This window comes from Melospiza melodia, chromosome 1, assembly GCF_035770615.1.
Source record: "Melospiza melodia melodia isolate bMelMel2 chromosome 1, bMelMel2.pri, whole genome shotgun sequence".
In the NCBI taxonomy this organism is placed as follows: domain Eukaryota; kingdom Metazoa; phylum Chordata; class Aves; order Passeriformes; family Passerellidae; genus Melospiza; species Melospiza melodia.
Window position 1 is genome coordinate 5,945,580 of NC_086194.1, and position 26,216 is coordinate 5,971,795.

At 41.9% G+C, this 26,216-nt stretch overlaps 1 protein-coding gene across 4 annotated transcripts in view; it reads left to right on the forward strand.

Moving 5' to 3' along the window:
- LOC134430394 (sodium channel protein type 5 subunit alpha-like) overlaps positions 1-26,216 on the forward strand; it is a 218,808-nt gene that overhangs the window by 98,907 nt on the left and 93,685 nt on the right. For 3 of the 4 annotated variants that reach the window (XM_063178066.1, XM_063178152.1, XM_063178232.1), the window contains exons 12-16: positions 928-1,335; positions 10,382-10,514; positions 14,046-14,284; positions 19,161-19,334; positions 20,745-21,101. In XM_063178066.1, the coding sequence (XP_063034136.1) occupies positions 928-1,335; positions 10,382-10,514; positions 14,046-14,284; positions 19,161-19,334; positions 20,745-21,101 (1,311 nt within the window). The remainder of the gene's footprint in view (positions 1-927; positions 1,336-10,381; positions 10,515-14,045; positions 14,285-19,160; positions 19,335-20,744; positions 21,102-26,216) is intronic. The other variant, XM_063178312.1, reaches the window with a different exon arrangement.

Genomic DNA, 26,216 nt, shown 5'->3' on the forward strand with positions numbered 1-26,216 from the left:
GGAAAAGTTCTGAAGAAGCTGGAAATTCTGTGCAGGCATAAATTCAAAAATATGTTCTGCCTAAATGCTCTTACTCCAGTAATTTCCTCTTTAGAGAGAAGAGAAAGGGATAGACTTGAATTCCTCACACATTTTCTGAAGATCCTTTTTGCTCTGCCGGATTTTAGGTGTGTTTAGTCCTTGGCTACATCTTGCTGATGCTCTGGCAGAGTTGCAGTCTCACTGACTGACGTCAGAGTGGATCGTCAAGGCTGATATTTAAGTGAGGGAGATTGCTGTGTACTGAGGTTACCCAGCCCTTAAGCAGCCATGTGCATTGAGATAATCATTTTACAAACTAATAAACCATATCCCTCTTCTTGCTCTTGGTTTGTTTTTTTGGTTTGTTTTTTTTTTCTGTTTCTTTTATCACCTTCTTCCGTCGTATTCTGCTTCTTCTTCTTCCCTCTTCTTCTCATTTTCCCTGCAGTTCATTTCCTGCCCTATTTCTTTATCTTCTCCCACTGCACTGTTCCTTCCCTAGCTGTTATGAAGATGTGTGATAATGCAGTAGATTGGAGCTGGATCCCCCTTCCCTGCTCCTGTCTTCCACTCCTTGTGCTGCCTTCCCAGCTCCTCTGGCACTTGTCCCATGGGGGGGAGTAGAAGCGAAGGAAGTATCACGCTGTGAGCTGAATGCCACCTTGACCCTTCCTATTTCAGTGCATCTTTAACTGCCAAGTGTTAGACAAATGCCCAAAGGCTAGGAATGACTGTCCAACCTCTTAATTTTGAGGAGCCTGAATACCTGTAATTAAGTCTCTCTTCCTCCGAAGCGCTTGGTTTAAAACGGAACTCACTGCTCTCCCCCAGAACTTCCTCGCTCCTGAAAAACGTGTTGCAAAATGTTGTTTCTCTTTCCCCTTTTTCCTCTCTGGGGGTTTCCAGACTCTCCTTGGCATTAGTTATGGTCCCAGTGCAAACTTGGTGAAGCGCAGAACGAGCCACGGAAGCGTTTTCAGTTTCCGACTCCGTGGCAGAGACACTTGCTCCGAGACAGATTTTGCCGATGATGAGATCAGCATCGCTGGGGAAAATGAAAGCCACCGGGGCTCCCTCTTAATTCCAAGATCTGGGAGGCGTCCAAGCGTGCAGAGTCAAGTGAGCCATAGTTCTCACCCTACTACTCCCAACTACACCCAGACGGGCAAAAGGAACAGCTCAGTGGATTGCAATGGTGTGGTTTCCCTGATAGGAGGAGGAGGAGGCACCGGGGCACTCCACCCAGACCCTACTTCTCCTGCAGGGTTACTGCTCCCCCCAGTTATTATGGAAAAGCCTGGGACAGGCGACCTGGTGAGTACTTTATAACTTTTGTATGTGATTCGCGCTCTTGTTTCCTTCTAAATGTTGTTGGAGATTGCTGTAATTTATTTACACCACATGGAGTCTACGGTGAGAAACCCAGACCCAGCATTCCTGGCAGGGTGGGAAGACAAAGAGTTAATTCACAGCGAAATGTGTGCCTAGTGCCTCATCAGGAAGGTTTGTGCCTTCTGGTGAGATTTTCTTTTCAGAGCTGTCAGGAGGCAAATACCTAAATCTTGAGTTTGACAGAGACTTTCTTTTCTTGAAGGGACAGTTTTAAACTTGATTTCTTTTGACTTTTGAATACCTGACACTGTCTGGTGGATGGAAAATTATGGTTTTTAAATGATTCCGTGAATCTTGCCATCTTGAAACTGTTTTCTCTTGCTCGTTGGTCTCTGCATCTGACCTGTGGTCTTCTCTAGGGCTACTTGAGGAGGGTTGTTCCTTCAGCCCAAAGGGAATTCCCAGAAGGTTTTAGCATCCAGTTCAAATAACACCCAGGAAATATGAGCAGATGATCAACAGATTTCAGCCCTTTTGCAGATTGCCAGCATCTTTGTTGCAGAGAAACACCATGAGATGGTGTTTTTGGAAATAGCTGCTACACAGGCAGAGCAATCTGGACAGGTTGCTAGTTTGAGATAGTGGGAATTTATCTTTTCTTTTATAGATCATCTGCATTGAAGCTCATCACTTTCAACAGTCTTTAAAATGATGGAGGTCACTACTACAGTCAGTTTGGGCAGGTTTAATTTAATTTTAGGGATCAAAACCAGACCAGAATAATCTCTCTCCTTGGAAGTGCCTTTTTCTGTTCACTTTAACCCAAGTCTTATATTAGGTGAGATAAAGCCCACTCAAGAGTAACAAGGTGCCAAAACTAGGTTATGTTGGTGGGGGGGAAAAAAAGCAAATGTGGTTATAACATGTATTAGCCAAGGTATCTCCTAAAGAGAAAGGTGAGTGTGATGGATCCCAGCTGTGGTGTCAGATTATCAGTAAATTGAGAAGCAGTTTTTTCCTCTGGAGCCAAGCAGCTTTATTCCTTTCAGGAGTTTGGACTGATTTTTTTTCCTCACCTATCTGGGCATTCCCTGTAGTTCTGCAAATAGACTCTCACACCACCCATGAGAGAAGGGGCCAAGCTACATGTGGGAAACTGGTTGGTGTGAGAATTATCTGTTTTGTTGACAGTTTTGAGACTGTTGCTGCTTTTTTGGATGTTCACATCTTCCTCCATTTAGGACTTTGGTAATCCCACTTTTAGTCTCTGTGGACAAGGATGACTGGTCCTGAGACAATTCTGTAAACAGCAGAAATGCTTTAGATAGGGAAGTTTTACTGGATTTAGCTTTGTGGGGAAAAAAAAATAAAAAAGAAAAAAGTGTGTATTAAAGGAACTGGGGAAGAAAATTTGTGCATCTGCTTAAAAAAAAAAAATCTGAACTAAAGTTGTAAGACCTCAGTAGATGAGTAGAGGATGCCCCCTTTTTCTCTGTAAGGAAAGCAGCTCTGCAGGCTGCTGAGGCTGTCCCAGCTGTCAGAAAAAGCTTAGCAAAGCACAAGAGCACTCAACCCTTCACAGAGAATATCAGTATTTTACAGGACTGGGTCCTGAGGTGACAGGGAGGCTCTGAGCTCTGCTGGCATTTATTTTCATTTTTCGGCTCCCTGCCTTTTGGATAAATGGATGTTGGAAATGGAATGACTGGGGTGGGAGAGCTCACTTGGCACTTCCCTGCCCATCTAGGAAACAACACCCAGGCTCTACAGTAACAGATGCTCATGCAGTGATGCAATGTGAAGGATGTTGTGTCTTTTGCAAAACAGGTTTGGTATCTAATCTATCCAGAAAATGTGAGCTGGAGTTAAGGGCTGATTGGAGAGGGGCCCGTTGCTGTACAGATGTATTCACTGCAGGGGTCACAAGCACTGGGCGCAAACATGCAGCCTCAGCTGTGGCTCAGGCACAAGGAAACAGCAAATCTGACCCCTCAGCGTGCTTGGAGATAAATCAGCATGTTTCTTGGCTTTGCGTTTGATGATTTTCACCTTTTTCCGTGTTAAAATTTGTAGGTGAATTTGTTCTTTGTAAGCAGCTCTGGTTTCTTTTTACAGTCTCTTGATATGTTTGGGGAAGGTAGAAAGAAAGATGTTGCAGTTGCCTCATTAACCTCACTGACCCTTCTGCTGTTATTTATTTTGAGCAAGTGTGAGCCTGTGGAAAAGGACCCACTTGGGCTATCTGTTGTATCTTTCATGAGCAAGAGATGAAGGGCCAGTCCATGGAAATGCATCACTGTAACATGGCTTGAGCTCTGACTTGCAGCTTCCTGAGGTGTAACTGTGGCTTTGCTCATGCACCTCCTGGGCAGATGGAGCTGTAAAAAAAACACAATTTACAGCATTAGATTTTTGGGGGTGTGCTTTTTTAGGTCACTCCATGATGCTGAGTAGTATCAGATGAAAACAGCATACACCCAGACTGCTACTAAGGGGAGAGATCACTGAATTCTGATTTAAAAGACAGAGCAGACATCAAACAAGATCTGACCATCTCTGTTTTTTGCATTTTCAACCTGTAGGCCTTCAGTCACAAGCAGTGACTTAGCCCATAGCTGTCATAAATTATCCCAAAGTGAGTCCCCCTCAGGTTTCTCCAGGAAAGCGCAGTCACTAACCACTTCTGAGCATTTTAACCTGATAAACTTCAGCAATATTCACTCTGAACAGCAAAATGGTTGGGTTGGGACCACAATGAGCAACTTCCATGCCTTAGTGTCATTGCAACTGCTACCCTCTGTCCCATCCAGGGACCATTTCCCCATAGGAATGGCTGCAGGTGGCAGCTGGGCTGACATGAAAACATCTGTGCAGTTCAGCTGCCCTCTCCCAGGAGAGAAGTGGCTGCAGCAGTTTATCCCACTGTTCATGCTGGTGACTCAGAGGAGTGACATCCTGGCACTTGGCTGCAGAAAAGCATTTAAGATAAAAAAGCCCAGTTTCAAATGCTCTTCAGATGGCCTTGGCTGCTTGGCGCAGATGGATGAGTGGGTTTCCATGAGAAACCAAGTGTGTTTGCACTGTCCATCTCCTCTCCCTAATTCCTAAATCCAGCTGAGGAAAAAGGGAGGATTTTAGGTTATCTCAATGGATGATGCTAGAGCTTATCAGTCTCATCAGCTGGGGCAGTTTTGATGGCCATGGTCAGCATGGTCCATGCTGAGCAGCCGCCTGCCCAGGAGCTCATCTGCACCAAAGCAGTCCTGAAAGTCACCAGGGGCTTCAGGACCTGAGCAACAGGAGGACATCCTACCCTCTACAAGAATTATATATACGAAGAATTACAAGGAGCCTGGGCATCTCTTCACACTTTGGGTGTCCCCATGCCACAGGAGAGTTCCCACAAACAGTGGTTTCTAGTTAAAAAGAGCCTGAGGAGCTCAGAGAACTGCACAGAGGGTTCAGTGCCATGAGGGTTCCAGCCAGAGACCCTGCAGAAGTGATAGGGAGAGCAAAGTAGTGCAATGTGAAAGCGTTGTCTGCAAAGACCCTTCACAAAATCAGGTCTGGGTCTGGCAGTCGTCACCTGGAGGGGAAGAGCAACGGGTGCTCTCTTCTGAGGGGTGCAGGGAGCTTGTCCCAGGAAACCCATGGAAAGTCCTAGTCACTCTTCTGGAAATGCAGGGGACTCAGTCAGGGCTGCCCTGGTCTCCCACCAGCTTTCTTCAAGTGGTGCAGCTGCTGATTTTATCAAACTTACCCCAGTGTAAATAAGACATAAGCAGGACCTGGTGATTATGCTAGAAGTCCTAATTCTTTTTGTCTTCACCCGAAAGTGTCTTCACTTTCTTATGCTCCTGCTGTTTGCTGGACGACATTTTGGCTTTTGCCTTATTTAGAGAAAATCTATATATTATGTAAGTAACTTCAGGGCACATGACAACCTAAAGGTTCTGAGCCTTCCTGCAGTATTTATTTGAGGCTTTGCATTGCTCTGTTGTGTTTTGGTGTTTCTTAGTTAAGAGGTGAGAATAACACCTCCCTTCACAAGGTATTGATTGCTCGAATTTGATTTAGTTAACGAGCCCTTACCTGGAGCTCAATTTATCCATGGATTCTGATGAGGCTGAGTGAGATTTCACCTGTGGCTGTCAAGAACTTCTAGAGGGTTAAGGAACACACAAAACACCATCCCTTCTTGCCTCCTAAATCCAGCTGGAGCCTTTCCTGTAACACTCCAGGGAAATCACAAGATTTTTGATTTAACCTGACTTTACAGTTGTTCCAGAGGTGGGGAGTGGAAGAGAAATGGATGCAGGACTGAAAGAGTGGGGGTTTCCAAGTGGACACTGGCTGTTGGGTGGTGGTCTGTGGCAACCCAAGAAATTCCTCTGGCTGCCCTGGAGGATGTGAGACCCTGCCCACGGGGCTCAGAGACCTTGGCACAGAGCCCCAGACCCCTGTGCCTTTGATTTGGCCCTTGGAAAAAACAATTACCAACCTTATATGAAGAATTACAAGTCAGGAAAGTTTAAGTAGAATGATAGTGAATTTATCATGGGGTGAAAAATAGACTTTTGGGGTTTTTAGAATGGGGGTTCAGGGGGCAAGATGAAGGGATCTGAGCATGTCCAGCCTTTCTCCTTCTTCTTCTTGGCCTCCATCTTCTACTGTGATGTTGGCACTTTTAGATTGGTTTAGAGTAGAAGCTCACTGTCTAACATAGGTGATCGGTATTGGGAAGTTATTGTAAACATTGTACAGGTAGTTTTTAGTATAAAGACATAACACCACCCCAGGAGCAGGCAGAGTGCCTGGACTGTCTTGCTGAGCAGATCTCGGCAGGGCAAGAGAAAGAATTTTATAGATAAGGTACCATAAACAACTTTGAGACCGAGAACTGAAGAGCTCTGACTCCTTCTTTGACTGCTGGGCTGGGAAAAGAGACTTTCTGACACATCTTGGTGTCTCTCTGAGCAGTGAGAGATTCCGAGAGTGATCCCCACTGCTTTGCTCTCCTGGGGCACCTCCTCACCAGAGCTTCCCATCAGGGCAGGAGCAGAGCAGGGCAGGGCAGGCTGGTTTTGGGATGATTTTGGGATGGACAATGAGGCTGCAGTAACCTGGGGACACCCTCTTGCACACACAGCCCTTCCTGAATTTCTTCTTGGTCACCCTTATGCTTTCTTTTCTAGGAAACTTGAAATGCTGAGCATTGCTAGATTGGCAGGAGGGAAAACACCTGGAGAGGGGCCAAGCTGTTTATCAAGGGACTGAAATAAAGATTTGGGAATTTATCTTTAGATGATATTATTTTAAAAAGAAAAACAAACAAAACAAGGCCATGCTTTTTGTTTCAGCTAAGCATAAAAGGCTTTTGCTGACCACATTGGTTTGAGGTTTTCATGTTGATCCTAAAATCACCCCGAGGTAAAATTTCTCTCTTTCACTTTCTGCTTTGGCACAGGACTGGTGAAAAGGGAAAGTGTTAGCAGTTTCCTTGTTCAGAAATAAAGGTCAACAGAATAAGTCATACAAAAATCCTCCAATAAGTTACGAGGATAAAAGCTCCCTCTGATGCTGTCACACAGAGTTGTCACCACAGCTCTGGCTTCTGCTCGTTTCAAACTTTGTTTTTGTACATTCTAAGTGTAAATCACTCTGATTTGGTACATATATTTCAAACTGCTTTAGTTTAAGGTGCATTTCTTTAAATAGTCAGGCATCCCCAAAATTAGGTGGTTTGTTTTTAATGCTGTGCTCTATTATAGCCACATCCAATTTCATTAAATATTTGTGCTGATGCATTACTGGGTCCATTGCTCGTGGTGTGGCTTGGTCACCTTTTTCTGCTTGAAAAAATTTGAAGTGTACAAGGAAAATTAAACCTGTCCTGGTTCCCAAAAATGGTCTTTAAAAACGCTGCTATGCTTAAGCCCATCTTCACATAATCGTTTTGACATAGTTCAAAACTGTAGGCAGTGAGAAGAAAATATCTCTGTTATGCATCCTCATTTACATCTAAATTACTGGATAGTATATTTGTCTCTATAGAATTTAGCTAATCCAAAGGAGGAACTTTCCCAATTCATCAGGGGCAACAGAAGTAATCTTTTCCTGCTGGAGGTGCCTGTGTTTAACTCCATTGTGATTTCTCATCTGGATCCTAGGTACACTCCTTGCATAACCGTGGGGACTGCTGTTATTTTATGCTTAATTTCTATAGAAATATAAGTACAATGAGAAGCTGTGCCTGTGTGTGTTCTCTCAGGGATGATAATAGCCTTTCTGCTGCCTGCTTGTCCAGTTCCTGGAATTGTTTCTGTCTCACAGCGCAAAAGCTGCCAGTTCCTTGTGTGACTATCAGCCATCTCTGTTCTAAAATAAATAAAAATAGTATAAACCCAAACCCACACATAACTATTCTTTACGTATGGTAAAAGCTTATGACCTTCCTTAAGGAGCTTTAGTAATTTTAAGCAATTCACCTGGATGGAAACTTTCTTTCCTGGAAAAATTCTTCCTAGTAAGTGACAGAGTGGCTACGTGCTGGATTTACTTTTCTGTTGGCAAATCTTTGCCCAGTGGCACTGCCTGCCACACACTGTGTCATCTGTGTCTGTGCTCTGTGCCTGGTGCCAGGGGGCTGACAGAAAACAGGGGCTTGGTTTAGTTAAACAAATTTTTAAAAAAAAATAGGAAAAATGAACCTGTGAATGTTTTTCTTTTGGGTTTCTACCGCTTTGCACTTGTGAATAAAAGGTGGCTGTCAGGTAAAGGACTCTTGGGAATGAGGTTGTCTGATGACAAGTTACTGGTACATCCTATGGTTTAGGTCAGATAGGATGGGGAGAGGTTAGAGCTTAAAAAGAGTGAAATAAGCCACAGAGGTTTGAAATTTGAGGTTTTCTTATGGTTCATCAAACTTGTGGTTTGGTTTTTTTTTTCTCTTTTTCTTTGCTTTTCCTTTCTTTTTTGTTTAAATTTATTCTACTTTAAAAAATGCCTCCCTCCTGTTTTTCTGTCTAGCTCTTTCTTTTTGGTACCATGTATTTGTTATGTATTCCAAACTGCTGTGAATGATTATGCAATTTTGTGGATGCTTTCTTCATTAATAAAACATTTGTTGTTTCATTGGTTTTTATTGGATGTTTTTGAGGCGAAGGAAATCAAGCAAACTAATGCATCTGAAACACCATTCCTGGTATTCCCTGGCTCCTAAGCCAAGGAGAGAGTGTTTTCTAGTTGTGCATGACTCTCTTTGAAGAGTTTCTGGTTATGACTTTCCCTTTGAGATGACTTAGTCAGTAACTCAATGGGCAATGAGCAGATTCTGTTGAGTTTTTCTTCAAAAGGACATTTTAGGGGGGAAGCAAAGGCCATTTTGGAGCACCACTGCTTTTCTGGCCCAACTAATGTTTTAAGTTCTTGCTTTCAAAGTCTTTCCTCTTCTCTGGCCTCGCAGTGATTGTTGTTTTTAACTGCAGTGCTTGAAGTGACCTGGGACCAGCATCCTGGTTATCATTGTCATTGTCAATCATGGCCAAACATCTCTGCCCTTTGCTGGGGGTATGCCCTGCCCTGAGGAGGTCACGGTCCAGAAAGACAGCTCATAGAGCACCTTTGTTTCTTGCTTTTCTCATGGAATTGCCTTTCTTGAAGAGTGCTTTTGGTAGAGAAATGGTGAAAAGGAGAGGTCCTGGGTCCCTGGGCAGAAACAGCAGAGCTGTGGAGCTGCAGCTTTTGGCACGACTCAGTTGGCATCCCAGATGCTGATCAGGGGGCTCAGGGCCATTTCAGACCCAAGTGATGAGAAGATCCAGAAGGCTGAATCTAATTCCTGTAGCTCACTTCTCGTGGAGAAACCAAAGCAGCTACTACGATATCTTAATGAACCAGAGTTTCTCATCTTTGCAGGGATTTATTCTCATTTCCTGTTTCCCTGAGCTATAACACAAGAGCCATCAGGATATATCCATCTACACCTGTCTTGTTACACAATGTCTGGATGATTGAGGACCAGGGCAGGGGCTGTTAAACATTTATTTTGGGAAACTGAGGGTCTCAACCAGGAGGTCTGTGGCAGAGAATGATGTTAAACCTGGCTTTCCCAGGTTCTTGCACCTCAACCACTTTTCTTTCCACCTGTGTGAAATCTGGAGGAGTAAACCAAGTGGGATTTGTTCTCTATATGAATTGAGAGCTTGTAATAATAAAAGCCTTAACATCTTGCTCCTGTGAGCTGACAATATGAAGTGTTTCATGCAGTGTGTGTCTTCAGCTATACTGTATTTCTGTCTGACTTCAGAAACCCAAGCCTACAACAAGCATAAAACTAATTTAAAATGAGACATTAAACAAAGACAGTTTGGGAGTTCTGTTTTTCTGGTATTTGATTTCTTTGGGATTTTTTTTTTATTCTTTTCCTTGAGAAACATGAGAACAAGGGTTAGGTTATTTATTTTTTCCTGAGAAAAAGAAAGCTAAATCTCTCCCCTAATTATGGAGCTTCAGAATCCGTAATAACACCAAAGATCACCACAATGACAATATGTTCCTGAGATTTGGCAGTGTTTCAGAACAAGGAAAAACATGTGTTGGGGAGTCATTTTGCTTGGTATGATATCAGAGGTCTGCAACGGAGCTGTTACCCATGCCCTTTTCCTTTTCTAGCTGTATAATTAAATACTTAACACATTTCAGAAATAATGGATTAATTAATGTAATTAAGCAGACCTTCTTTCACAAGCAAAGAGGATGGGAAAGCAGCACTGCTATTCCTCTGGCATTGCAAGCCTTCCTTTATTTTCACCCACAGCTTACATGAAGGTGAAGGGCAGAACAAATTCTCCAAAATTGCTCAAAGTGCCATTTTCAAAACTATGTCCCACCAGCATGCCTTTAACACAAAAGTCAGTGAGCTTTAAACTCCTCAGATGACAAAATTAACGCTTAGGCAGTTTTGAAATTTTTACCCAAGTGTCTGCCTTGGATTTACTGCGCTGATCCAGTGTGTTCCTTTGAACAGACCTCCCCCTCGGACGAGGCAAGCAAGAAACAGCTTTTAATGCCCCACCGGCCCTCAGTGGACCACTCAGAGGAGCCCTTTCAGAGGCAGAGGGCAGTGAGTGCTGTCAGCATCATCACCAGTGCCCTGGAAGGTAAGAGACATCCTCAGTTTCCCAGCTCAAAATTATCTCTGTGTTAAAAGGCAGGAAAAAAGTGACACAAAATGCCCTGATATCGTTTTGAAAGAAGGCACTAAGGGTTGTTATTTCAACCCCTATAACAGTGGCAGCACAATCCTTATTTTACCAATGGACCTGTAAAAATCCAGAGAAAATGCCATATAATCAGAATTGGAGCTGTAAGATTTAAGATTTTGTGCTGTCGTGGTGTTAGATGGGCACAGGGCTCGCTGGAGTGCAGGGTGGCAGAGCACCAGCCTGGTTTTGGGTGACTGACTGTACATGTGCTGCTGCCTCATCTCTCTGGGGCTGATGGAAAGCCTGGCACATGCAGAACCTGCAAATTAGAGGGGAGGAAAGTCTCAAAGTCTCTAAATCTCTCACAACAGGGACACTGCACTGTGGTGTGTGTTGGAGTCCCACCACATCCTTTGAGGATGCTCAAAGGATGCTTCAACCACAGAAATATTTCTCAACCAATTTTTCCACTGCTCTTCTCATGAGCTGCAGGAGAATTCTCCTCCTCTGGGTTTCCACAGGCAGGAACTTTGCATGTTCCTCTTGCAAATTTATTGACAAAAGGACAACTCGGAGCAAGACCCCTACATTCCCAATCTTTTGACTTGTAGCATGAAAGGGCTGCCTACAATTTCTCATGTCTCCTACACAAACAGGGATGAGAGAGGAGGTAGCACCAAAGAGCACAGAAAATGTCAGCCAAGAGCACAGCAGCAAGGGAAATTGTGGATTCTCCTGCAGCCTAATTCTCTGTGTGACTGATGGACAGGGACTCACCTTACAGACAGGACCTGGACATTGCCCAGTGTGAAACCACAAAGCCCTTCCTCATCCTCACTTTTTCACTCTCCCCATGATTATATTCAGCAGTATTGTGGCCAGAAGATATATTTGTGTTTGAATGAATAAAGAGCTGTGTTCTAAATAGGGAAATAATTGCTTTAGTGTATTCCAGTGTTTAATGTACTCTGCAAAGGTTTTGTTTTCTGTGGGGTTTTTAGCAATTAGCTTTGTGACTGATTTGTTCTTTGTAATGTGTTAAGAGTGCCTAAAAGGTTTGGACTTCTGGAGCTCTTGTTTATTTAATGGTATTTTTCTATTCCTTTATACCACAGAGATAGAGAACATCCAGTCTAGGATAACTCAGAGGACATGGCACTCAGGAATGTGCTTTAGTGGTGAACTTGGCAGTCAAGGGATAACAGCTGGAATCTTAAATGTCTTTTCCAACCTAAATGATTCTATGATTCTATGTAGAAGAATCCTTATTAAACATTTCCTAACTCCCAGACTTTGATTAGTCATTGAAATTGAATACTTATTAACAGGGAATGTCAGATCAGAATAAAATGTATGACAGGATTTAACCATATTCATGGCTGTAAGATTTGTGCCAAACCTTGAAACAGCCAGACCAGAAATCTCTTCCCCTTTACTTATTTGGTGTCTGCTCTTAGCTCTTGGGCAGTCAACAACTGTCTGTTTTTTCCAGACATTACAAAGCCTTGCAGACAAGAAAGGACCTATTTCTGTTTAAATTTTAAAATAAGAGGAAAACCATCACAATGCTGGTTGTATTTTTCTGATCATTTTTAACAGTAGCAGAAGAAACAGAGGCTAATTTTACTTTTTCTTTTGCAGATATTAGAAAAAAATTAAATATCTTGTGTTTTCCAAATATCGTATTTACTGGGAAAGGATGTGGATTATTAATTGGTTTAAACCATTTTAATGCCACATCACTGCCAAAAGACAACAGTCATACCCTCCTCCTTCCCTGTGTTCCTGCACTTTGTGTGATTGGTTTTCAGATAGACCAACAAGCAGAACCAGCTCACCCAGAAGGTCTAGGAGCACAAAAGCTGGCAAAAGGACAGAGAAATAACACGTGGATGAGGCTGAAGGAGGTGAAACAAAATCTTTTAGCAGCAACCTGGACTTAAAGGGGTTACGTTGTGAAGAATATGGTCTAGATTTACCTGGAAAATTAGATCCCTAAAGAATTGACTGCCCTAAACCCCTTATTGCTTTCAGAGGCAAGTTTCAAAAAAAAAAAAAAGTTCATTGAAATCCATGGTTCTCAAATAATTTTAGAGTTTACCTGTAAACCCTCTCTTTGGAGGCTGGAAAGAGTAATTTCTTGGGAGCAATTTGATTTCCCAAAGATCTCAGAGCAGTGTAGATGTGTGTGCAAAATCTGTGCAGGTAGGACACCATAGGGAGGGCATTTTGAAAGCTTGATGGAAGACACCTAATAGCACAGTTCTGTTGTCCTTTGAAGAAGAGTGGATAAAGAATCAGAGAATCTGAGGAAAAATTACCCAAGATCAGCAAATCCAACCTTTGACTGAATATTCCCATGCCACCAAACCATATTGCAAAATGCCACGTCCACTCAGTTTTTGAACATTTCCAGGGTTGGTGACTCCATCTGTGCTTAACCACTCTTTCAGTAAAGAGGTTTTTTTCCCAATATCCAATCTGGAGCTCCCCTGGCACAGCCTGGGGCCATTTCCCCTTGTCCCAAATGCTTCCTGCCTTGGGGGAGGAGGCTGTTTATGAACTGATTGAAATAACAGCCTTGGCTGAAGTTTTCCTGTTATCAGTGCAGCTTCTAATTATATAGACTAAAACCATAATACAGCATTCTATGCCCATAAAGGAATCAGAAAAGGAAGGCATTAAGCAATTCTGCTGATCATTGTCATTTAGCCATTAACTGTCTCTTTTTGGACTTTTCTTTTTTTCACCATTTAACACAAATTGTTCTTATGAAGCTATTTCAGTTCTTTTGTGCATAGGTAAAATGAGCATGTAAAAGTGGTGTTACAGGCAATATTTTAAGAGCACCTTTAAAAAGCACATTTTTAGTAGCATTTTGAAACTGGCTTATGTGCTCCCTGATTTTGTCAGTGGGCTTTTCAGAAAAATCAGATATTTATTTTTGGATTGCACATCAAGGACAGAAACTCTGTTGACAACTACTGTGATAGTCTCATTCTCAAGTACTTAAATAAGCTTTAAATATTGGATTTAAGCTCTTTCATCTCTTATCTACTTTAAAAGGTATTACTTAAGGTACTTTGAAAATGTGAGCAGGGAATGAAAATTAGATATTCCAGTCTAAGCTAAATGAAGACAGTGTGTTCTTATCCATTTGAAATTGGCAAAATGGAAAATAGAGTAAGAATCCATGCCTATATATAATACTAGACTTCACATATTTAGTGTGATTCTCACTTTTTGCCTGTGACACTTTTAAAAGGTTTTTGCTTTCAGAGCAGGTCACTGTCTGCTAAGTGCAGGTCAACTGGCTAAAACCCCAAAGTGTGTAATTTGCCAGCCTGTTAGGACAGGAATATTTTTATCTTTGAAAAAAGTTTGGGGTAATTTGTGGGCCTTCCTCTGTGTAATGAGTGATTTTAAGTGTTCTCTTGTCGAATAACTCAGTGTGAATTGACTGTGACTTTGCTGCTTGTGACTTAGAGCTTGAGGAATCGCACCAGAAATGTCCTCCCTGCTGGAACCACTTTGCTGTTAAATTCCTTATTTGGGATTGCTGCCCACTTTGGCTTTTAATCAAGAAATTTGTCAAGTTTGTGGTCATGGACCCGTTCACTGACCTCACCATCACCCTGTGCATTGTGCTGAACACGCTCTTCATGGCCCTGGAGCACTACAAGATGACCAAGGAGTTTGAGCACATGCTCTACATTGGCAACTTGGTAAGTCAGCCTGAGCTTGAAGTGCCACCTGAGGGGTGAAATTTCCTGCTTTTTTAAAGTTTTGGCCGTGGGAATGTCCCACTTTGATAACTGCCAGCATTGCTTTTCCTTTGTCAAGCAAGTCTCTCCTTCTGAAGAGAACTGAATGAGGAAAAAATGTCTATTTTTATCAAGCTAACATATTCTGATGTTATTAGTAACCATTAAAGCCATGGTTTTGGGCTGTTCCTGATAGATATCTGTTTAAGGAAATAAGAGAAAGGTTAATGAGCTTTATTCAGGTTTTCTGGCAAAGCACCCATAAGGCAGAAGTTCTTGGTGACTAATAGTGACTTTTATTTTAAAACAGAAATATAAAGAAAAAAAGCAAGGCAGGATCTTGGAGGGAAGTGGAGTTGTGTTTGATCATGGGTTGATATCTATGCTGGAAGGCGTTGTTGTGCATCTTCTACATGAGCTGGGTCATATGAAATCCCCAGGGCAGAGGGGACAGGGAGCAAAGCGCAGCCAGTGCTTTGAGGGAAAATTTAATGTTCAAACCAGAGCAGGTGGGTGTAGAGATACAAAGCAAGCAGAGACCACACTTGTCCCAAGAAAAGCAGAGGGACAGTCCACAATCAAGCTGCAGGGACAGCAGAAAAGCCTTTCCAAGGGCAATGAGATACAATTTGTGACCCAGGTAGCCACTAAAACTCTGCAGTTACAACAAAATGGAGTCTTTTTCTTTATTCATCTTTCTCTGAGTTATGTTTAAAAGTTGCTATGTGTTACTGCTTTCAAACTTAATGTTTAGAATCCTTTTAATTGTAGAAGAGTCTGAATTAGAAAAGGCACAGCCACCTAGATATGGCATGGTGGGATTGCCCCTAAAACGTAGTGGCAGCAGCAGAGATATCCTACAGGAACAAAAGTGCTCTGGGGAATCTGGAAGGTGAATGCTGCTAAGTTTGCATTTGAGGAGCTCACAGCAGAGGTTAAAAAGCCCTTTATTTCTGTAAAAACAGAGGCTGCAGTATCTCAAAGCTGGATTAATGTCACCTAATTTTAGGTATTTACAGTGTAGGAGCCTGTGCCGGTTGTGTTTGTCTCTTTAAAGTCAGTGGAAAGTGATGAATGGTTTCAATCCCCATTAATGTGATGGTGTAGTGACATTTACTTTTGGATAAGGTGAGCAGTGGCCTGTAGGGCTGTGACTGCAGTAGCCATTGACCCCAGTGGGAGCACACAGAGACACTGCAGGTGTGGGACCTGCCTTTAGTGAGAAGTTTCTCATTTTGGCACATTTGGGTAGGTAGTAGCAATAACCAGGCATTTTGTATCAGTCCTAGAATATGGGATATAACATATAGATTTTTTTTCTTTACCCTGGTCCTTGTTATTGCCAGCTCTGGCCTTCCATGGGTTGAGGTTCTTCCCCCTAGGCTGTGGGACCTGCCTCCAGCTTTTCAGCTGATGTGGCTTGGCAAATCTCCCTCTGTTGTTGTGCTAAGCAGAAACCTGTTTGGGTCTCTCTTGCTCCAAAGCCATGCTCCTGCCCTCTGCAGAAAGCAGTAGATAAGGATAGCTTGGAAATCATCTTACAGGACAGCACCCAGCTGCACTTTGCAGCCAACATTCCTTCTTGCTGCTCAACAATTTGTGGCCTTCTAAGATGACTTGAAAAAAATTCCTTTGCGTCCATCAGAGCAGGTGGCAAAGCCTCCACTTCCCTCTCTGGCACTCGGGACAGTCAAGGTGCCTGCTCCTCACTCTGCTTTTGGCAGATCAGCCTCCCCCTTTGCAGACCACGGGCAGTGAAACTTTAGCCCTTGGCTCCCCTCCTGCCAGCACAGCTCCTGTAGACCTGCCAGGGCTGAGCAGGGCTGTGCCAGGTGCCATCAGGAAATTAGACACTCAGGAGACACAGGGATTTTTGCAAACAGGAGAATTTTGCAGAGAGACACCTTTTTTTTTTTTTTTTTCTTTTATTTTTTTGATTTTTCCTTTTCCAGAGAGTGAAATTTTACAAAGCAAATTTTGCAAAATTTTGATGGAAAAAAAAAAAAAAAGGGAAGAAAAAATCTCACTGTGTGTTTCTTAGCACAGCCTAGAGCTATTTCTCTTCCTTGTGCTGAAGTGTAAAGTAAGCAAAACAGCCTGCCTGCATTTTTTGTAGCAGGCTGATGGCTCGGGGCTCCCCTTCTCCTGAGATCCCAGCCTGGGTCTGTGAGAGCCCAGCCTGCCCCAGCTCACCCTCACCAGCTTTACAAAACCCCGGCATAACTGGATTAATTGCGAGCAGAGCAGGTCAGGGAAAGGTAACTCCATTTCGTGGAAGATTTTGCAAAGTCATTTGTAATGAAAACTGACATTTTTTGCAATTCCCTGTGAAAGGGAAGGGAGTCCCAGCTCCAGGGCAGGCTGCCAGGTGGCTGCATCCCCTGAGCTGCAGACTGGCAGCCCCCCCTCTGCCCCCACACTGGCTGGCTGGCTGTCTTCCCGTTACATCTAACCCTCTTTGAGTGATTATGCTAGCATTAAACAGGGGAAATATTAAACAGGGCAGGTCTTTGGCTCTTTTTTTTGCCTTTTTTTTTTTTTTTTTTTTTTTTTTTTTTTTTTTTACTCTGAGCAAATGTTTCTGAGAGAAATGAAAGAATAAAAAATGGAATATGGATTTTCTTCCTCTGGATCTGCCAGTCACTGGGGCTCTCCTGCTGGGATTTTCCATCTCCTTCATTCAGCATCTTCCAGGCCCCTTTAGCTCATCCCTTACAGGAATGAACATTTTCAAACGTGATCACAAGGCCAGCCGAGCACGTGTACAGAGTTCATCCACCCACACTGTGCCACCACTAAAAAAATGAGTGGAGAGAGCAAGAACTCCCTCAATTTCTCTTTTCCTTTAGAAGCTGAGGCACCATTATGCAACATTAAAGCCTAAATGGCTGAAACGACAGATAAAAGGGTTTTCTGTTTGTTTTGTGGGTTTTTTTTTAAAGACAAAGTGCTCCACATCAGCAGTGTCATATTTAGCACCAGTGGGATGTTAAGCTGCTTGTTTTCTCTCCAGCCTTTATCACCAGAAGCACCCAGCCCCTTGTGCAGGTGCTGTGTGGAATTTGTGGCTGGTGCATAACACACACACACACACAATTCCTGATGCCTCCAGGAGGGCTCAGACATTTTGCTGCCTTGCTGTGACATTTCCTTCTCAGAAGGCTATTGATTAAAATGATTCAGGCGAAGAAAGTGATCCTCCTGAGTCATTTTCTCAGCAAGAGGGTTGCATAATGTGTGCGGCGTGGTCTAGCAGGTTTTTAAGGCAGTCCCCTGGATTGAATTTCACAGACATCCAGTTTTGCCTTGCTCTCTGTCCCAGGAAAAATTTGAGCATCATGGTGGGAATCTTTGGTATCTCTAACCCCTGTGACTCACAAGTTCTTTGCTAATTGGAAATGTGAGACAGGTTGTTTGTTGTGTTCTTGGTATGAGGTGGTGATGGGAAGTTGCTCTATTGCTGCAATCCAAGATATCGTTTTCCTGAGGGGAAACAGAAGGTATTTTCCATAAGGAATTGTGTAAAATGGCCACTTGGAACAATTAATTCCTGAAGAATTACAGAGCAAAGCCAAGCACTCCTCAAATTCAGGCTATGATAATTTATTTTTATTTTTTAATATCATAATGGTATGATTTTACTCCTTCCCTTTCACGTCTTAGTGGGTGTCTCATCTCTGTTGCTCAGAGTTGGTCAGTTTTCCTGGGTTAATGTTGCAAATATTCAATTTCTTGGAAGAAAAACATGTCTCCTTGACTGTATGTTAGTGATACATGACCTCTGGATTTCCCCCTCTATTTTGACAAACAAAGTGCATTACTGTTGATTGCTTTACAGAAAACCATGTATTTTAATTTTAAAGATATCAATTTCTGCAAATGTATCTATTTCTATTTCAGAAATTCCAGAATTTTCCAGAAACACAAAGCTCTGGGCAGCTTGTACTACGATGTGACATTAAAATAAAACATTATATGACAAACTTGGTGCCCACATTTTGTCATTTTAAGTTGATTGTAGCATTGCACTATGCATTTAAAATATTACTTAGGCAGGACTTGCAAAAGTACAAAATCTGATTCTCTGGGATGCTTCACAGGAATCTATTAAAAGTGAATTTGCTGTCAGCAGCCTTCCTTTCCCTGCTCCCTCTGCCTCATAGGTATATTTATATGTTGTTTTAAAGAAAAATGTTCCAATTAGAAGCTCCAACATATGACATTTGAACTGCGTCATAAATAACCAATGTTCCCAAGATGCAATGAGAAGAAAATTGCTGTGACTATTTGTAAAAAAAAAAAAAAAACAAAAACCAAACCCACCAAGACTCGAATTAGAGTTTCTAATCGTCTCTGCTGCCAGCAATAACCTCAGAATAACTGGAGGCGTGCATTGCCCTTCTATTGATAATAAGAACAAAATAAAAAGGGATTATACACCAGATACACTGCAACACAAATAGCCCTCAACACTCTCCATTCACTTAGCTTTCTCCACTGAATATATAGATTTAACCTTTATAAAAGACACTTTTACACCTTTTTTTCCCCCCTTTTTTCTGTTTACCACTGTGATTATTCAGATGATAGGAGATAGAAACGTATGTTCCAATCCAGATCCTGAAGTCAGATGTCATTACAATTTTGCAGCAGTATCAGATATTATTGTGAAAAGACTAGACAAAATTGTAATAGAGATAAAGAGTCAGCCACAAAAAAGCAAGATTTTGTTTGAATGTGTGTGAATTTCTGATGGGTTCACTTGTGAGAGTGGAAACTCCACAACCAAGGAGTTGTGCTTAAAAGGTTAATTTGACTTCATATTTTCTTTCTGCAGGTCTTCACTGGGATTTTTACAGCAGAAATGATCTTCAAAGTAATTGCCCTTGACCCCTACTACTATTTCCAACAGGGCTGGAATATTTTTGACAGCATAATTGTTATTCTAAGCCTGATGGAACTGGGTTTGTCTAGCATGGGAAACCTGTCTGTTTTACGCTCCTTTCGACTGGTAATGGTCTTATTTTGTTCTTAACCATCTTTTCTAATTACATATAAACTCTGACATGAATGCGACATATTTTTTTTAAATGCATCTGCCTATAATTGCTGCAAGCTGGTGAACAGTATGTGACACTAATTACTGTGGGATAAATGGAATTGTTCCAGATTTACATCAGGGTAAATGAGAACATAATTTGATTCCTTCTAGCTGTGCCAGGTACTTGTAGCACACTTAAAATATTTGAATTCCAATTTGTAATAAAGATCTGCCATTTTATACCTGTGCACCTGTTAGCACAGACAGTAGAAAATTGATAGTCCAAGAAATGCAAGAGCTGATAACTTGTTGTTTTAGGAGCTGTTATTCCTAAATTATGTTATAAACATGCCACTGTTCTTTTAGATGTTGTCAAAAGAAAATTTCTTTGAATTATTCAGAGAGGGATTTCTTTTTTTTTCTAGAACTGATCAGCATAACACAGCATCTGTCTTTCACGGGAACTCCTGAGCTGTCAGCTCCTTTGTTAAGCAGGGGACAGTGGTGTTCTATTAATGAGAGACTGGCAACATTCTGGAACAGAAAAGTGCTTTCCTTGCCAGCCTGACATTTGTGTTGCACTTCATGTACCAGGATGTCCATGTTAATTATTCTGGCCATGATATGGCTTCATAATTTTTAAGATCAGGAAAACAAGCCCTTATGGTTACATTTACCGGAAGAAAATGATTTTTTTTCCACCCAAAATTCTCTGCATTGCTCAAAAAACGTAAATTTTCCATCACTGTCCTAAGTGTCTCCCTCCAGTTTTTTGGAGCAATCCTGCTTCAGTAGGGCTTAATTTAGACCTTCAGCAGAAAACACAGCACAAGGGCTAGGCACCATTTACATCCTTAAAATAGGTTTTAAGTGGGCTGTGGGCTGTGCACAGACCGCGGGATCCTCGGCACAGAGGTGATTTTCACCCTGGGAGCTAACAGCTATTAACATCTGACGGAGACTTGCTCAGAAGCACAGAGGAATTCCTTCTCTCATTGTGGGACCAAGCCTGAAATCCCTCCCTCCAGATGCCCGCCAGGATGTTTATTTTGAGGAGGAAAAGCAGCACAAAACGAAATACTAAGAAATAGATGTCGTTCTTCCATCCTTTCCCCACCAGTGGGGGAATGTGCCATTGAAACCATGTCTATCTAACAGGGCAGGGCATAGCTCAGGAAAGCTTAATTCTCATCTGAGAAGCCCAAGTGATGTTTTATTAATAGAAGTAATGAGGTTAACTGGAAGTATGGCTAAAATCACCTTGTACCACACGCACTGCGGCATTTAACATCTTTCACGTTTTACTCACCTGAATAATTCATTGGCTGAAATGGCTGATGCTCCTGTGAGCTGACACTGTTGTTTATGTTCTGTTCACAGCTGAGAGTCTTCAAGTTGGCAAAGTCCTGGCCGACCTTAAACACGCTCATTAAAATCATTGGAAACTCAGTGGGTGCCCTGGGTAACCTCACCCTCGTGCTGGCCATCATCGTCTTCATCTTTGCCGTGGTAGGGATGCAGCTTTTTGGGAAGAGCTACCTGGACAATGTGAAGAAGATAAGCACCACTGGCAACCTGCCACGGTGGCACATGAATGATTTCTTCCACTCGTTCCTCATCATCTTCCGAATTTTGTGTGGAGAGTGGATCGAGACCATGTGGGACTGCATGGAAGTAGCTGGGCAGCCACTGTGCCTTCTCGTCTTCTTGTTGGTCATGGTGATAGGAAACCTGGTGGTGAGTTCTCAAGATGTTTTGGTTATTTTTTTCTTCCTTTCCTGTTGGGCATGTGCAAATGTACGGTTTTTTAATCCAGAAATGGCAAATATCACGTTGCTCTACAATTTCAATTCAATGAACCAGGTTGTCACCAAGACAGATTTGCTCCTATCCCAAAGCTGCATTACTAGTTGGCTAGTTGGAAATGAGAACTTGCTGGGTTTTTTCCAGAAGAGCAGATGTTTTACTAGAAGAAAGGCACATGGGTTGATCACAGTGATTTTATATTTTATGCTGTTCATGGGGCTGAAGGCTTTCCTCATCTCTTTTCTGTACAGGTGTGAGTATCACCTCACCTATTCCTGTTTGGGAATATTTATTTTTCCTTTCACTTTTATATATTCATATTTATATTTCCCTTCACTTCTGGCCCAGAACACACAAACCATACCACAGCAGTGTCTTTGAGAGGAATTTTGAATGTCTTTAGCCTGCATGTTTTAGGAAGCTCCAGGTTTTGTTTACAGAAATGTCACTGGCTCACTTGCTGGTTTTTTAATAGACTATCCCATAAGCATGGCTTACACAAGCTCTGAACCTATTAAGACTGAATTATATTTCCCTGTTGACATCTTAAGGAGCGCTTTGCTGGCTTTCAGTCTTTGAGGAAATGTTTTGCCTGTTCAGCTTACAGAGCATCTTTGACATTGTGGCTCTAATGGCCTTACTGTTTATGTAGTGAGTTATTTAATAGTAGATGCTGCTTTAAAAAAAAAAAAAAAAAAAAAAAAAGATTTTTTTTTGCTACCAATTGCTTTTAGTCGTTGTTTTGCTTTTAAGTACCCAATGTTTTGGTAATCGGCTGCTGGGGTAGAAAAGTTCTTGTAAGAGCTTGTAGAAAAGCAAAGTGTGTTGCTTTGCTCACATTAACTTACATTTTAACAGTTATTTCCACATGAAAATGTTGATTGCAAGAGCAAAGTATATTTTTGAAGGTTTTTTAAAATAAAAGTCAAAAGACTAAACTTTAATTACTCATAAAGTGAGAAATTATTTACATTTTTTTCTATGACTTACCATTTCTATAATTTTTTAAAATTAAATTTGATTAGAGGAGCAGGGGAAGAATATTACTTTCTTTATTTAGGAAAAAACATTATTTATCATATCTTTTAGGAGAGTTTAGCCTGAGATCTAGAAAGTTAATTTCCCCCTGCCACTAAGCAATGTGTTCTGTGTGTGATGATGAAAGCTGGAAATAATATGTGTTAAATTCTGGGGAAAATGTTAACATTTGAAATATTAATGGATTATTAAAAGATGTGAATTAGCAACATCTGATACCCTTAGATATTAACACTCATTAATGTGCACAAGTTCTGCTAAGTATGAAATCTGTCTCAGCAGAGACTGCATTAACATTATCTACGTATATTTAACCTTCAGTGCTCAAAAAAAAGAAAGACTGTCCCAGATGTAAAACCAGATATTGAAAAACTCTGTCTGCATGGAGAAGCTGAAGTTATTGGTCAACTGGAAGAGAAAATTGCTAGCTTTACTCTTTTCAGCCAACAGTTCTGTAAGGATGTGACCAAGACTGATAAAGAGGAATAATTCTTGTGTTTGGGTTTCTCATAGAAAAAAAAAATAAGGAAATCATTTATAAGCAAAATAACAGCAGTTTATGAATCATGAGACTCATTCAGTGCCAACATGGAGATTTCATGATGTTGATTAGCAGGTAGAGAGGAGGTCATCTTACACCTCTGGCATCAGAAAAATTGTTGCTTTCCTCAGTGTGAGTGGATTGAAGTCACCAACTCACTCTCATAACATCATCAGGCACAAAAGTTCTGTTAGCTTAAAAGCACCATGAGCCCTTTCAAATAAAAATACTCATGTGCAAAAACTTTAACCTGTAACTCCATTGCCACCTGTGCCAGCAAGGAAAAACTTGCTGAGATCCTTTTTCCTCCTCTGAGTTTCAGGAGTCAGTTCTGATAAAGAATATTTTCCTGACGCTTTCTCTCATTTGGACTCTAAATTCTTCTAAATTCTTCTTGTATCTGGAGGCATGGAGAAAATCTTGGTGTAGCATATCTGTACATGCCTCTAAATTAAATAGTTTTACCTGTCACATCTGCCTTATGGTGATGTCTGGGGTTGCCTTCCCAACTCAACTGCAAGGCTGAGGATTATGGAGCAAACTTGCACCTGAACTCCTGTAAAGTCTGAAAACTGGTGCTGAAATTGTTACAGCCACTGCAATTCTGTGGTATATTCAGTGACTGGATTGCAGCCTCACTAACATGAAAATTCAAAAGAATGGTGAAAGGAAAGCCAGGAAACTCAGTAAGTGCCCTGGGCAACATTGTGTTATAAAGCAGTCCAGTTGTTGAAAGGAATTTTAGTATATCCTTAGACTTTGAATAGTATTCATATATCCTGAAAATGTCTGGGACAATTTGTGTGCAATGCCACATGAGACTATATTTAAGGCTGGTCAGCTGGTGAGTGAATCATCTTCAAGGAACTAAACTTTACAATATAGTTGGAAAACTATGTGCAGTGTAACTGCCTTTTGCACAATAAAGCTGTGCTGCTACTGCCAGGGGGCATTTTAGAGTCATTGAGGCTGCTTTAGAAGGTAAAGCCAAACCAGACAGATCATAAGAATTTTTTCCTCATTTGTGAGAGAGCTTCTGAAATAGCTAAGTGAATAATTACGCTTTTTGTTAAGTTTTCAAAAGGGCTTCACGTGTTTTTAATGTATATTTATGTTACTGAGGTAGGTAAAGAAAGTCACCAAGACAGCAATTATTGAGATGATGAAGGAGAATTAGGGACAGGAGGCAGATCCTGGTGCCCCCTGCTCTGGCCAGAGTCAATGTGACACCAGCCACTTCTCGGGGCACAGCTGTGTGTGCTGGGTGCTGTGGTGGTGTTTGAGGGTCCCCAGGATGAGGGAAGAGATGAGAATCTCCACTCCATGTTTCAGAAGGTTGATTTATTATTTTATGATATACATTATATTAAAAGCAAATGATATATTAGGAGTATACTGAAGAGAAGAGAAAGGAGACATCAGAAGGCTAACAAAGAATGAATAATAAAATCTTGTGACTGAGCAGAGTCCTGACACAGCTGGACCTGTGGTTGGTCATTAAGAAGAAACAATCCTCATGGAACCAATCAAAGATGCCCCTGTTGGCAAGGAACCTCCAGACTACATTCCAAGCAATCAGATAATCAATGTTTACATTTCGCTTCTGAGGCCTCTCAGCTTCTCAGGAGAAAAATCCTAGTGAAAGGATTTTTCAGAAAATATGTCTGTGACATATGTCTGCTAAAAACGTGCATGAATAAAAGTGACACTTTCATCATGAGCAGGACAACCTCCCAGGCTCACTGGGTGTGTGTGACACGCTGGCCAAGCCACACTTTTACCCTCTGGCGGCCACCAGGATGAAGGATGGATCCTGCCAGCCCCTCCTGAGGTGCCACCAAGGGAGGGACAGCCTGAAATGCACTCGCTGTCTCTGCTCCTGCTCCAGCTGGGCTGCATGAGCCCAAAAGCATCCCTTGGTGTTCAATCCACAGAGCTGCAGGGCAGTAACTGGCCCTCAGGGCTGAGTTCTGGGCTGCTGTTGTGTCACCTCTGTCCCATTCACACATCCCAGTCCATCCATGGCACATCCAGCCCTGTTCCCCAAGCCACCACAAGCTGGCAAATCACTGCTGCATTTCCCTGGTGGATCTTGCATTGCTGGAGTCATAAACATGTAAACGTACGTGGACTGTAACCACAAAACTGATACCTTAAGAATTTTCCTTAAAAGCAGAATATAAGAATGGAATTACTCCTTTAGGATCAGTCCCAGCCTTTCTCTTTTTTTTTCCCTGCTGTCCATTCACTCAGGAAAATATTGATGACATTTTTTGAGAACACTAAGGTAGAAAGCACCACCAATTTCTAGGGTATCACACTACCCTGTAGAAAGGATTGCATAACCATTATTGAATTAATGCATGATGCATGGAATTATGAAATACAAAGTGTAAGGTCATGCACTCAGCCCTGTTTAAATATTTATGTTATGATCCAGTAGCTTACCAGCAGAAAATGTTTGAGAGTATATGGATCAGTCACTGTGAACATCTGCATCTGAAATAATTTCATGGAGGTGCCTTTATTGTCAGATCTGGCTAATGGGGTCTGTGAAGTCATAAAATGTCTTACCACCCAAAAAAATCAAAATATTTCTGGCTAAATGGCCCCTAAAATTACCTATTTCTGTCCCTGCCATCCTGGGAAGCAAACAAATCCCCATATGGCTTGATATATTGACCCAAGAGGACCTTCTGGTCCTGTTTTTTCCTATGGTAATTTCAATGCCTGGCAGCAGAACTGCTCAGCAGGGTTTGGATGAGATTTTAAGTGACCCCTTTGGTTAAACTCAGTGGAAACTTTTCTCTGTCAAATGCGCCTGAAACCTGTCTTTCTCTTCTGCTTCCACATCTCAGGAAACATTTATGGATGTTTTTTCTGTTATAATTTGGCCCATGAGACAGACAGAAATATGGAAATGTCACATTCTTAGGTGGAAGAGGTTTGTGCCTGCCTATGTGCCTTTTCTACAATTCCATGTAGGAACGGATCCTTGAAGAGGTGTTCTGGGAAAGTCCCACTAAACCTCCATCAGGTTAAAATCAGCATTTTCAAACTGGTCAGACACCAGCAGAGCCTCATTAGGAGTCATTCACCACCATTTCCCTCTTGAGCAGACAAAATCTGTTGATAAAATGCCTTACCAGAGCTGTTCTGACAGACACACAGTTCTGCAGCTGGGCAAGAAAGAAAAATCAAGTCACAGGGTTTTGAGCAGCCTGGTCTAGTGGAAGGTTCGGTGCCCATGGCAGAGGGGTTGAAAATAGGTGATTTTTAAGGTCCTTTCCAATCCAAAGCAGGAGATGATTCTATGAATGGGAGCTATGCAAAACTCGGTGCTTCCACTTCATCCTGTTCTTTTCCAAGAATCTGACCATGTCTGAACATTGTCCTGAGCACCACCAACGCAACCTGGATGGGAATAATGGCCTAGAAGGAGGAGAAAGGCAAGAAAGATGAAGGGT